This window comes from Podarcis muralis, chromosome 9 (genome assembly GCF_964188315.1).
Source record: "Podarcis muralis chromosome 9, rPodMur119.hap1.1, whole genome shotgun sequence".
Lineage (NCBI taxonomy): Eukaryota > Metazoa > Chordata > Lepidosauria > Squamata > Lacertidae > Podarcis > Podarcis muralis.
In genome coordinates, this window is record NC_135663.1 from 23,491,190 (window position 1) to 23,504,742 (window position 13,553).

Sequence of the window (13,553 nt, forward strand, 5' to 3'; positions counted from 1 at the left end):
AGAAATTGCTGAGGAAATATATATATATCAACATGTACAGAAACGACATTATCCAGTAGTTTTATCATTAACTCTAATGAATGAAATAATTCTTCCCTGTGAGTGTAGCCCAGTGCATGCAAAATTTGCTGAAAATAAGTTCGCTTTTTCTCTGCACCCACCTACACCCCACATGAAGGAACTTTGAAATGCATTTGTGAATTGTGTGTGAGTTGGTTGGTACAGTGGTACCTCGGGTTACATACGCTTCAGGTTACAGACTCCGTTAACCCAGAAATACTGCTTCAGGTTAAGAACTTTGCTTCAGGATGAGAACAGAAATCGTGCTCCGGCAGCGCGGCAGCAGCAGGAGGCCCCATTAGCTAAAGTGGTGCTTCAGGTTAAGAACAGTTTCAGGTTAAGTATGGATCTCTGGAACGAATTAAGTACTTAACCCAAGGTATCACTGTACTTGCCAAGAGTAGGAGGAGGAGGATGTCACTATCAACTTGCAGAAACTGGTAGAACTTGTTAAGCAGTGTCTAACAAATGGATGGGTTTGCACAAAATAGACTTTATTTTTTTAAAAAGGGATAAAGCTGTCCTGTATTTGAAGGAACTAGACACTGCCAGGTTGGGGAACACTTGAGAATTGCCCAGGAAGTTAGTGCTTTAATGAAGTACAAAATTTTCATATTGAAAAAGCATGAAAGAGCAGCACCAATTAGGTGGTATAAATGATGGTGTGGAGAGTGTACCAGTGGTATATTTTTACTGAGCGATTGTAGGGAAAGAACTGGTGCATAGGAAAGAAAATGAAATGGTTCCAATAAAATGGTCTTGGTTCAGATAAAATGTTAAGAATAGAGAGTTGTATCCAACTCTTTTATTATTATTTTTAAGAAGACATCTGAGGGCAGTCTTGTTTAGCGAAGTTTTTCATGTTTGATGTTTTATCGTGTTTTTTATATTCTGTTGGGAGCCTCCCAAAGTGGCTGGGGAAAACCAGCCAGATGGGCAGGGTATATATATAATTTATTTTATTTTATTTTTAATATGAGTGGACTTTCTCTTCCTCCTGTGTTCCTCCTCTGCCACTTAACCTCCTGTCTGCTCTGGAGAATCCCATAACTGTACAGACCAGACTTTTATTTTTATTTTGGATAGGGGCACAGAGAGAAAAGGAGAGGAAGGGGAAATCCTGTTGCTAGGGCATAAATTTGTCCCACTTGTGCAAGAGCATGGTTTAGTGCAACCCAGGGCTAACTTTTCTTGGATTTCTAGTGACTTTACAACATGAGTTGATGGTCCATTGGTTGCAGATTTGTAATCGGTGAGTTTTTAGCCCATGCCTAAATGCTAATCCTGTGCCTGCCTGATGATCTTTGGAAGTAAATTCTGCAGGACAGCTGCCACTACACTAAAAAGGCTCTTCCCTTAGTAGACATAAGACAAACTTTCAGAGCTTACCACATTACCAAAAGTGTCATTCCTGAGGATCTAAGAGGCTGGGCAAGGGTATATAATAAGGAGTTCTTGGAGGTAACCTGGTGCCAAGTTATTTAGAGTTTATATGCCAAAAGCAAGACGAGTACATAGGTGTCATGCAGTGTCGGTACAGCATTCTGCACCAGTTGTAACTTCTGGACCCAGCCTTAAGAGAAGCAACACATAGATTGCATTGCCATACTCTTAACCTAGAAGCTACTTTATTTTCTATGAAAGGCAACATATATTTTTTTTGTCATCAAGACTTGGAGAAAAGAGAGAACAACACAGACTTTATATTATCCATGAGCAATCAAATTGGCTGTTTCCCATTGATCTGGCAATATAATATGATAGGCTTAATACCATGAACATAAAATCAAAGAAGGCATTGCCCAATGGACTCTGCAGTCAATAACAAACCAGCTTTTCAGTTGAAGCCGAAATTGTGTTGCCGTGTGAGCCAAAAAACACATCTTGTCAAACATTCTGTATCCCTGCAATGAACGGCCATATGCCTCCCAGCGGAATTGGCTTAATGGATATGTGTGTCCGCTGTTTGTCCACATTAGAGGATGATTAGATTAGATTTGCACTGCTTCTAAATGTAGAGATTCCATGTGTGGCTCTGCTCTGACATTTATTGAACTGATGAGAGCATATGCCTTTAGATGTTGCCAAATGGCTTAAAATGCAGGTTCATGGTTGCAATAAATATTTTTTTATTAGCAAGGGCTATAGTGGCTTCTAGGACAGTTAACAACCGCACTAAAAGTACTGTTTATGCATAATTGCAAAGTGTGCACACTGCCCATTTAGCTATCAGAATTGAAAAGAGTGATAGATTATACCAAATTACATCACTGCTTTTAAAATAAAAATGTCTGGGGGAAGAAAAACTGCACTTAATGTTTCTTTTCCCTAGGGCCTATTATCCCTAAATGTCAACCAAACAAATGTTTTCATTCCCAGAGGTTAAATTCTAAAATTCTACAGACACGGTTTTTTGTTTGCTTGTATGAAATTAGATTTATGTGTGGAAATCACATGATTATAACCCACCATATTATAGTTTCTTGGGCGTTCCTCCTTTCAAGTTTGTGTGTGTGTGAGAGAGAGAGAGTTTACTAAACGTGTAAACAGTATTTGATTGATGAATTGTTCTTTTACAAGTCCTTTTAAAGTTTCCAATATGATGTTTATTTTTTAAAGGAGAGAAGTGTCATCAATCATAGTTTAACTTATTTTCTAGCTAGTTCTGATAAATTAAGAGTTGTTGTCTGTCATTTCTAAACAAAACAGGGACATGATCCATAAATATATGCCTTTTTAAAGTGTCAGTGGAAACGTTTTTCTACTTTGACCTGCATATCAAACTATAGCATAAACCAGGCCCTCCAGATGTTTTGGACTACAAGTCCCATCATCCCTGACCACTGATCCTGTTAGCTAGGGATCATGGGAGTTGTAGGCCAAAACATCTGGAGGGCCACAGGTTGGGGAAGCCTGGCATAAACCATAGTAGTACTTCTGAAAGAGCATCATTGCATGTATTCTTCTGAGTTGACTGTCTTATTAATCCTAACATCATTCCCTTCTCTCACACTTGCCTAAATGCTTGTAAATGATTCTGTTAAAAGCTTACTGCTCATCTATTTCCGTTTAGAACTTTGTATTAGGAAAGCAAAGGAATGTTCAATTGCCATCACCCCCTCAAAAAAAGTAAAACAAAAAACATGCACCTACAAGTGTTCTAAATCATTGTTAAATGTGAGTTTTATTTTAATGTCCTTATTAAAAATAACCCCATTACACTTTGAGAAAAGCACTTGAAGCTCCAGTTGTTGTTTCCTTTTGGGGATGCTTAGGGTCCAGTTGTAATTGGATATGGCTTTATTGTAGGTTGTAGTTTTATTTTTAACTGGATTTTATTGTTGCATCTTATCGATTTATAGTCTGCTTTTGACAAAGTACTTCACCAAAGACCTCTGTGTAAACTTTGCAGTCATATAAGAAGAGCAGAGGTCCTCTTTTGGATCAGGAATTGGTCAAGTTGCAGGGAGTAGGAATAAATGAACAGTTCTCCGAATGGAGAGATACAGAAAGTGGAGCCCCCCAAGGAATGGTATTAGGACCTGTGCTTTTTAGCTTGTTCATAAAAGAACTAGAGTTGGGGGTGAGCCAATGATGAGACAGTAGCCCCCCACTTATGCAAGGGTTTGGTTCCAGGGGCCTGTTTGCTGTCAGAGACCTTGCACTGCCTTCCCAAAGCCCAGTAAGTGAGGAAAAAGCTCGCTGGAAGCATAGGTGGGGAAACGATAAATAAATGGAGAGCTGAGAGTGGTGGATCTCCCTGTTGTTGTTTAGTCATTTAGTCGTGTCCGACTCTTTGTGACCCCATGGACCAGAGCACGCCAGGCACTCCTGTCTTCCACTGCCTCCCACAGTTTGGTCAAACTCATGCTGGTAGCTTCGAGAACACTGTCCAACCATCTCGTCCTCTGTCGTCCCCTTCTCCTTGTGCCCTCCATCTTTCGCAGCATCAGGGTCTTTTCCAGGGAGTCTTCTCTTCTCATGAGGTGGCCAAAGTATTGGAGCCTCAGCTTCACAATCTGTCCTTCCAGTGAGCACTCAGGGCTGATTTCCTTAAGAATGATAGGTTTGATCTTCTTGCAGTCCACGGGACTCTCCTCCAGCACCATAATTCAAAAGCATCAATTCTTCGGCGATCAGCCTTCTTTATGGTCCAGCTCTCACTTCCATACATCACTACTGGGTCAGTTCTCCATGACTCTCCATTTATTTATTCCCCCCCCCCCCCACCAATATAAGGTGATCGCATAAGTAAAGCAAGCACAAGTTGCAGGCTTACTGTACTAAATTGTTCAGGGTCATTAAAACGAAGAGATTCTGAACAGCTCCAGAAGGACCTCTCCAAACTGAGTGGATGGGCAATAAAATGGCAAATTAAGTGAAGTGAAGCAAGTATCAAGTGATGCACATTGAGACAAAAACATCTTAGTTTTACATATGTTCTCATGGGGTGTGAACAAACCCAGGAACCTTGAGGTCACAGTAGACAGCTGGATGGAGATATTGACCCAGCATGCGGCAGCTTTGAAAAAGGTGAATTCCCTGCTTCAGATCATTAAGAGAAGAATTGAATATGCCTCTGGATACCAGTTGCTGGAAATTGCAGGCAGGCAGAGTGCTCAGGTCCTTCTTTGTGGGCTTCCCAACCAAAATAACAGGATGCTGGACTAGATGGGTCATTGGCCCCATTCAGCAGTCCCATCTTACTTTCTCAAGGAAAGGAGAGTTGGAGTAAACTCCCCCCCCAATATAAATTGATTATGAAAGAGTCTCGTCTTTCCCTACCCCAATCTGTATTACATACATAATTCAAAGGTTGCACTGAGGAACTAGCCAGTGTTGTGTGAGAGAAGACTTTGTGAACTTTACCACTGCTTCCTTTCTGATAGGAAACCAGAGATAACTCAGGAGTTTTAATAGTTCCAAGTGAAGGATTTATAACCCATTTTAAGTAAGTTCGGTCTTCTGAGGCTATATATCTTAGCTGCGGAATAAAACAGTGCTCCCTAAAGCACCAAAGGGAAAGAGCTGCTCACAAATCTGGTAGCTGCGAAATAAAGGCAGTATATTCTCTGAGAATACGCTGTACCGAATAGTGCAAGAGTCTCATTCTGACACCACAGCACGTTTTTATTTTGTATTAATTCTCTTGATACTGTGGTATAGGGTAAATAAATATATGAATGGGGAGAGGGTCTCTATAGGAAGATGACTAATTTGCAAGAAAAAGAAAAAAGGCAAAGGTGGTGGAGAAAAGATGAATGATATAGAACTGTTAGAGCTGCATCACTTTTTTAATTGAACCAACCAACTTAAAGAGAGTGTCCCAACTTGATTCTTCGTTTATTTAGTAGATTTATGTTGTGCTTTTTTATTGAAGAAGAGGAGTTTGGATTTGATATCCCGCTTTATCACTACCCTAAGGAGTCTCAAAGCGGCTAACATTCTCCTTTCCCTTCCTCCCCCACAACAAACACTCTGTGAGGTGAGTGGGGCTGAGAGCCTTCAAAGAAGGGTGACTGGCCCGAGGTCACCCAGCAGCTGCATGTGGAGGAACGGAGACGCGAACCCGGTTCCCCAGATTACGAGACTATTGCTCTTAACCACTACACCACACTGGCTCTCACTGCCCACAGAGCAACTCACATCATGAATATAATGCAAGGCATACATTAAAAGCCAGATACTTAAAATAAAGCAAGACCAACCCAGCTGGAGCAGGTGCCTGATGTGGTCTTTGCCTGCTTCCATCTCTCTCTCTCTCTCTTCTCTTCTTTCCCACCTAGCAATTGGTCTTAGCTATCTTGAAGAGGGAAAGGGGACATCAACTGTGAAAGCAACTTTGATGTCCAAAGTAAGGAAGTGCAGTTTATATTTTCGAACTGCACATTGGATCGCTTTCTCTTTTTAACCGTTGGTGTATACCATGGCTCCTTGCTGGCGATTGGAACCTACTTTTATTTACATAATAACCCACGACATCTGGAAAGTTTGAGTAAGGACACAGCGCATGCTGTAAAATTCCTTCTGAAACCACAACCTGCTGGTTTAGCCATTAGTGGCGCGCGCTGCTGAAGCTTAAACGTGATCCAGGGCCTGTGAAGCCCTGTTGTTAATTCCCAGTGAATTTGGGTCCAGCCACTTGCTTTTACCAGAGGAGCAGAAATACTCAAGTGTAGCGCTCTGCTGTGCCACACAGCAGCCTAGAAGTAGTTCTCCCAGGAAATTTGCCCTGACATACTTGCGCATGTCATTTGCTTGCATTCATGCAAAGACAGGAGCTGTACGCAGCAATCTCTGGATTTAGTTTGGGAGCTCATTGTCTTTTTTTAAAAAAATAATAATTTATTTGGTTTTTCAAATTAACATTTTACAGAGATATATCAAACATAAATAATAAAAACAAGGTTCCGAGAAATCTCTTGGACTTCCATCCTCCTCTTTGTGGGTCCTATTATTAATCATTTCCTCCTGCGTCATTTATGATGATCCAAATCTTTTACATCTCCATTGTGTCCAGAATTCACCCTTAAACTACAAGTGATATTCCAATCCCACTAACGAGTTTAACTGTCTTTTAAGATAAGTTATAAATTTTCCCCATTTCTTATTAAAATGTTGGTCTTCCTGATTTCTGATTCTTCTGGTCATTTTAGCCATTTTGGCATAGTCCATCAACTTCATCTGGCATTCTTCTCTGGTAGGAACTTTATCTTCTTTCCATCTCTGGGCCAATAACATCCGTGCAGCTGTGGTCACATACATAAATAGTCTTTTCTTCTCCCTTGGGATTTCGGCACCTAGGAGCTCATTGTCCTTCAAGGTTATTTGCCCCAAGTAATTGATGTGTGGATGCCTCTTGGAGGCAGTAATGAGTCATATGAGTCGTCACTGCTTTCACAGGTTTCGAATTCTGATCACGAAGGGCCTCTCTGGAAAAGCACATTCAAAGATACTATCTTGCTCGTCTTCCTTTAACATGAACAGGATAGTTTACTCAACAGAGCAAATTTTAAAATTCTAGTTAAATATGAACTTACTGTAGCTTTATGCAATACTCAGTTTAGACTGGGGATGGGGAATGTGTCTATAGAGATTGCTGGACTGCAGTTCCCATCATCCTTGACCATTGACCATGTTTGCTGGATCTGATGGGAGTCAGGAGTCCCAACGACATCAGAAAAGGGGCCACAGATTCCCCATCTCTGGTTTGGCTTTTTCACTTGGAAGCATGTACACATTAATGCCTTGAAACCCAGTGAACTCATCCACTCTGTTGCATTTCAAGTTGCTGCACATACCAGAGATTGGGCAGGGATGTCTTCAACCTACGCCCATTGTCTGATTCATTTGCATGCACAACGGCTGCCTGAAAATGTACACATCTCAACTTAACTGCAGCTTCTGTTTTCAAATCAGGTGGAAACTTCTTTGATGGAAAGCCCATCAAATGGGAGTATTTATCGAGAAGCTACAAGATACCTGTGGATTGTGGCGAACGTTGTGTACTCTGCTCCCAACACTAGCAGTGGGAGCCCACTGGACCCAGAATAAGCATTAATGTGTACACTACCTTAGTGTACTGTAACAATTCTGAAGAGAGGCTTTTTTTGGGTCTCGAGTTCCTCACTTACTGGAGGAAAATATCTCTTTACTTACCTTTGGGCCTTTGACTCAAGCATCCCATGCCTGTTGTGTTCCAACTTCTGGTATGTTTTCAGTGCTTGGACGAGCCAGCGCAGCAGAGCAGTATAATGCCTGTCAGTTAGCTTTTCTGCAAATTTAAAGAAAGCTAACTGCTCTCCCCAATGAGTAGGAATCATGAGTTTTCTCCCATCTTATTTTTAGCTGTCCTTCACAGTGGTTGTTTCTCTTGCGAGAAGGGGATGCAGAGGGGAGGTTTACTGTGGAACGCACAACACAGTGCTCTGGTAATGTTTAAAAGTGGTGCCTGTGCTAATCTAATACAAGCCCACCACAGATCCCAGGGGAGCTTGCCTGGGTATTCCAAAGCAAGTTTTAATAAGATCCAGAAGGTGTTTGTGTAATAAAAGCCAGATTTTAATTTATTCTTGAAAACTAAATTTGCTTTTATAATGTTTGCATTTGAAAAGGATTGACTTTACCTTTGGGGTGATATAATTCTTGCTTTGCATAGAATCCCCCCCCCCCAAAGTATCTAGCTTACTCCAAAAGTTGGGATGGGGGTGGGCAATGATTTGTTTGTTTGTTTACTATGGGGCAGATCATCTTAACTATCATCTAGGGCAGGGCCGGCTAACCTGTGGTCCTCCCGATGTTGTTTGACAACCCCCCATAATCACTGACCATTGGGCATGCTGGCTGGGGCTAACGGGTGTCAGAACCAGCAGCATCTGGAGGACCACAGGTTAGCCACCCTGTTCTGGGTGCTTTATTGTTTCTCTAAAAGGTGAACTGTTTCTCTATAAATTACTCGCTGCCTGTGGCTGATGCACTGAAGCTTCTCTTCGTCACAAGCCGATCTGTTTAACAGACTTGTAGCGGGTTAATCATAATTAACTCTATGGCTGTTGCTGAGGTGGAAAGCTGATCCCCAGCCATCTGGTAGTATAATTGGGTTGCACCAAACTCAAGGAAGCTCCACGAGGAAATGCTGTGGCCATTTCTGCGCTCAGCTTCTCTGACATATAAACCTGATGTACTATTAATACATTTGTGGCCAAAATTAATCAAAGGTGGCTTATGGGGCAGTTGCACCTGTAAGCATCTAGTATGCTCAGGATGAAATCAGTTAGTGGTGGTTGTTTTTCGGTTCCCTTTCAATAGTTAACGCAGAGTTTGAATGGAAGCAAAGAGTTTCTATCCCCACCACACCCCTTATTGCTGCAAAGGAGTAGAATTGACAGGCATACAGCTGTCGCTAAACGATAAGGCATTTGGATATTTCCAAGCACCCAGAAAAATCATAAATTGATATTTGCCTCTGGTTTGAGCCCATTTCCAATCCCCTTAATTGTAAGTCATTCTTCAGTATGAGATTATGAAATAAAAGCAGATTGGAGGGGGATTACCGTATTTTTCAGTCTATAACACGCCCCCATGTATAAGACACCCCCTGTTTTGGGGGACTCAGATTTAAGAAAATGGGGGGAGACACTATCCGTGTATAAGATATCCCTTAATTTTTGGCATTATTTTTTAGGGGGGGAGAGAAACCTAGTCTTATACACGGAAAAATACGATAATTTAAGAAATGTCATGGACGGGGATCCAGATAAGTAAGCAACTAGCTCTGTGCTCCCCAGGGAGCTTTGGGCATGTGTTTATTGAGTAGCAGCCCTCTCATGACACATGGCAAAATCCATATTTGAAAATGAGAGGGGGAGAAGGGGGTTTGTGGGAAGCAAAGAAGGAAAAGGCAGAAATCCCTCTTGGCTTGCCCAAAGCCCTTACACATGTCTAAAGTTGTTGTTGTTTAGTCGTTTAGTCGTGTCCGACTCTTCGTGACCCCATGGACCAGAGCACGCCAGGCACCTCTGTCCTCCACTACCTCCTGCAGTTTGGTCAAACTCATGTTGGTAACCTCGAAAACACTATCCAACCATCTCGTCCTCTGTCGCCCCCTTCTCCTTGTGCCCTCCATCTTTCCCAGCATCAGTGTCTTCTCCAGGGAGTCTTCTCTTCTCATGAGGTGGCCAAAGTATTGGAGCCTCAGCTTCACGATCTGTCCTTCCAGTGAGCACTCAGGGCTGATTTCCTTAAGAATGGATGCGTTTGATCTTCTTGCAGTCCATGGGACTCTCAAGAGTCTTCTCCAGCACCATAATTCAAAAGCATCAATTCTTCGACGATCAGCCTTCTCTAAAGTAGCTCTTCTAATTTACAGGTGAAGGGGAAGATGTAAAGTAAGTGGACTACTAGGTTAAGGCATCTTTGGGGCAGGATTTACACTGTTGTTGTTTTGTTATTTTCTGCTCAGAGGGGCCAGTGTGGTGAGGGGTGGTCAGGATGTGCCACTGCCCCAGATGAAAATATATTACTACGAACAATGTTCCAGTTCCTATTTGAGAACTGGTAAGTCACCAGTAAATTGTGCAAGTTGCTTTCGCTGCCTTTTAAATAGTCTTGGGTGCTTTCTGCCTTGTGGGCTTGAGTTTTGAAAGGCTTCATCAAAAGGAATGGGCAGCCAAAATATAAAGTCCATTCAACCCGTACTAGGATGTTAAATAAGGCTCCTAGTTGGTAGAAAGGCTGATAATGAAAATTATTGTTATTGAGGCTCACCATTGTTACAGTTTGTTGCACTTACTAGAAGGAATTGTACAAAAGAGGATAAGATATCCCAGGCCATTCTGGCTGAACAATTTAAATCCTTGTTTTATCAGCATTAAATTATGAACTGAAACCTGCTTGTTCTTACAAGAAGGAATAAATAATACATTTTGCACATTTTCTTTCCATTGTTGGTATGCATACATCATTCAGAACCCTACAGGGTTAGTCCCAGGCTTCACCTTCTATAAACAGAAGGGTTTTGATCTAGAGGAGCAATGCCAGTGGTGTTTGGGCATGGGTGGGTGTGACTTTTTATGATTTCCCACGTCCCCTGCAGCCCCCAATGTATAATCTTCCACACTGTCCTTGAAGGCCCCATAAATTCATCTAAACTGTGTGGAAACGGTAATGAGGACTGCAGGAAAAAGTGAGTTGTCAAAAGTCACCTCTTTATGCCATCAGATCCTATGGGCAGAGTCTTCCCCAAAGTTGCACACCCTATCTGTTCTTTCTCTATCTCTATTTTTCGTTCGCATGCAGCTGGTTTCTATGATGTATTTTGATTTGCTTTCTTTATTCTACTTGTGAATCCATTGAAGTTTTTAGTTAATATTTTTATTTAAGAATAGGTTGGTGTCATTTGACATTGGTCCTAATATTGTATACCTGATTTTGCAATACAGCAGCTCCATGAGCTTTCTGAAACCAAGAATTCTTTCAGCAAGCACGTGTACCTAGTGAATGTATTAATGTGGACACTAATTGCTGTATGAATCTTGCACTAGGGGAATAAGGAGTAAAGCATTACTGCTGCTCGGAATGGCCTCTCATGTTTGTGATGGGAAGCAGAACACCTAGCTCACTTAAATAGTTCTGATGATCTTACTCTTGGGCTTTGTATTATTCCACTATTGTGACTCCCTTAACCATTCACAGCAGTTTCAAAAAGTAGTAGGAAAAGAGCATTAGACTTACTTTCTCTAGCTCCAGCTCTCCACAGAATTGGTAATCCTTGTCTGCTTCCCTGTTTTGAACATGTCTGAGTGATTAAAAATAATAATAATTAGTGGAGTTAAAATATTTTGTTTGTCTTTGCATTCCAGTTCCTCTCAGAGAGATGCTTCATGTCTAATCTACTTGTGGATAGCTATTGGAACACATGTTAAGCATTGCTATTAATAACCAGAGTCTGCTCCTAACCAGAATTTGAAGTTATGGCTTTATAACTGGTTTCATATTCAGGTTAGAAGCAAACCATGGTGAGTGTTAAGTGTGGCCAATAGTAATGATGCAGGCTAACCATGGTGCATAGCTAACCATGGTGCAGGGTGAAAGGAATTGGCATGTGGGAGGGAAGATGGATGAGGGAGGGGAGTTTGCAATTTCATGGCACACTTTCCTTAACCTTCGGTTTAAAATAAAGGTTCTTATGACTGTGGCAGCCAAGAGTTCTTCCTTTTAGCCCACTAGATCTGTTACAGTTAAACCCTTTACTTGGTGGGTAAACTATTTTATATGGATCAGAAAAAGAACTCCCCCCTCCAAAAAAAAATGTACTTAATACGTTGATTTCTAGCAGCTCATGCTCCAATACATTTTGAAAGGAAACAGTCTTTAAAATGATTTATCCTGCTTTCATGTCTGTCTGTTTTATAGGTGACCCTGAACGAGAACTTAACCCTAAGAAGAAAATATGGGAGCAGATCCAGCCTGACCTTCATACTGATGGCCAATGTGTTGCTACGTACAAAGGAGTGCCATTTGAAGTGAGGGGGAAAGGGGTCTGCAGAGCTGCTACCATGGCCAACAGTGGAATCAAATAAACATTTATCGGTTCTGCAAGCGCTTTAGGTCATTTTTAATGGAAAGGAATGCAAACACAATTAAAAACAAATAATTGCCTCACCCGAAACTATGCTCATTCATTTTTGTACACCTGTTACCAAATAATGAGTTTCCACGGCTAACAACTTCATATTTCTCTTTCATCGCGTCCTGCTTTCTGGAATCTGAATATAGGCATTCATTAGGTGGAGCGTAACTCTTGCTTTCAGGGCAAATGGCTTTTAAAAGGGCAAAAGGAGGTTCAATTTTTGTGAAGTGGGGAATAGATTAAGTCAGAGGAACCGGGATAATGATTATTTGGTGGAGGAAGAGTCGGAAACGTCTAAACAACAACAGTTAGATAAATTGTGTGTGTGTTTGGATGGATGTGCAAGTTGACTTTGCCTGCTAAGGATAGTGAGTGCCTGTACCATACTATAATTACTTTATATTAAATCATACTGGAAAAACTACAGCTGTAGTTAAAAAGTAAAGGTAAAGGTACCCCTGCCCGTACGGGCCAGTCTTGACAGACTCTGGGGTTGTGCGCCCATCTCACTCAAGAGGCCGGGGGCCAGCGCTGTCCGGAGACACTTCCGGGTCACATGGCCAGCGTGACAAAGCTGCTCTGGCTCGCCAGAGCCACACACGGAAACACCGTTTACCTTCCCGCTGGTAAGCGGTCCCTATTTATCTACTTGCACCCGGGGGTGCTTTCGAACTGCTAGGTTGGCAGGCGCTGGGACCAAGCAGCGGGACCGAGCGCACCCCGCCGCAGGGATTCGAACCGCCGACCTTTCGATCGGCAAGCCCTAGGCGCTGAGGCTTTTACCCACAGCGCCACCCGCGTCCCACAGCTGTAGTTACTGATCACTTAATAACCGAAATCACCAGTTGAGCTAAATTTGGCATACAAATTTTACCTACAAGTTCCTACCTAAATTGAATTTGAGAAGTAGGCTAAGATGAAGACTAGATATGACTCAGTTAGATATGACCTGATACCAGAAAATCTAAAAGCTGGTTTTTAAAAAATAATATAAAAAATGCTGTAATGAAATTTTATGTCACACATTGCATTTAAAAAAAACAAAAAACATTTCTAGCCTTTCATCACAAGCAATCCCAGGGCATGGTTCAGTAAGCAATTTAAAACTAAAACAAAATAATAATAAAACTGACTTGTATATAACATACCATTGTGCTGTAAAATTATATCTGGCATTCTTTCACGGGGTATTGAAGATAACAGTTCTGTTTCTTCCAAAATGGTATAAATGCATTTATGAACAAGAGACGGAATGGAGCACAGATGTGGAAATTATGGAACTTTGCATTGCAATTTAACTAAAAGAGCAGGGCTGGTTAATATAAATTAATTACAAATGGGCTGGGAGAAGGTTGGGGGTGTC

The 13,553-nt window shown here is 41.6% G+C and overlaps 1 protein-coding gene across 7 annotated transcripts in view; it reads left to right on the plus strand.

Moving 5' to 3' along the window:
• The window catches only part of AIMP1 (aminoacyl tRNA synthetase complex interacting multifunctional protein 1), a 38,184-nt gene extending 25,955 nt beyond the window's left edge, over window positions 1-12,229 (plus strand). For all 7 annotated transcript variants that reach the window (XM_028743471.2, XM_028743475.2, XM_028743472.2 and 4 more), the window contains one exon: window positions 11,974-12,229. In XM_028743471.2, coding sequence (XP_028599304.2) covers window positions 11,974-12,140 — 167 coding nt within the window. In that variant the 3' untranslated portion in view covers window positions 12,141-12,229. The remainder of the gene's footprint in view (window positions 1-11,973) is intronic.
• The last annotated feature ends 1,324 nt before the right edge of the window (window positions 12,230-13,553 follow it).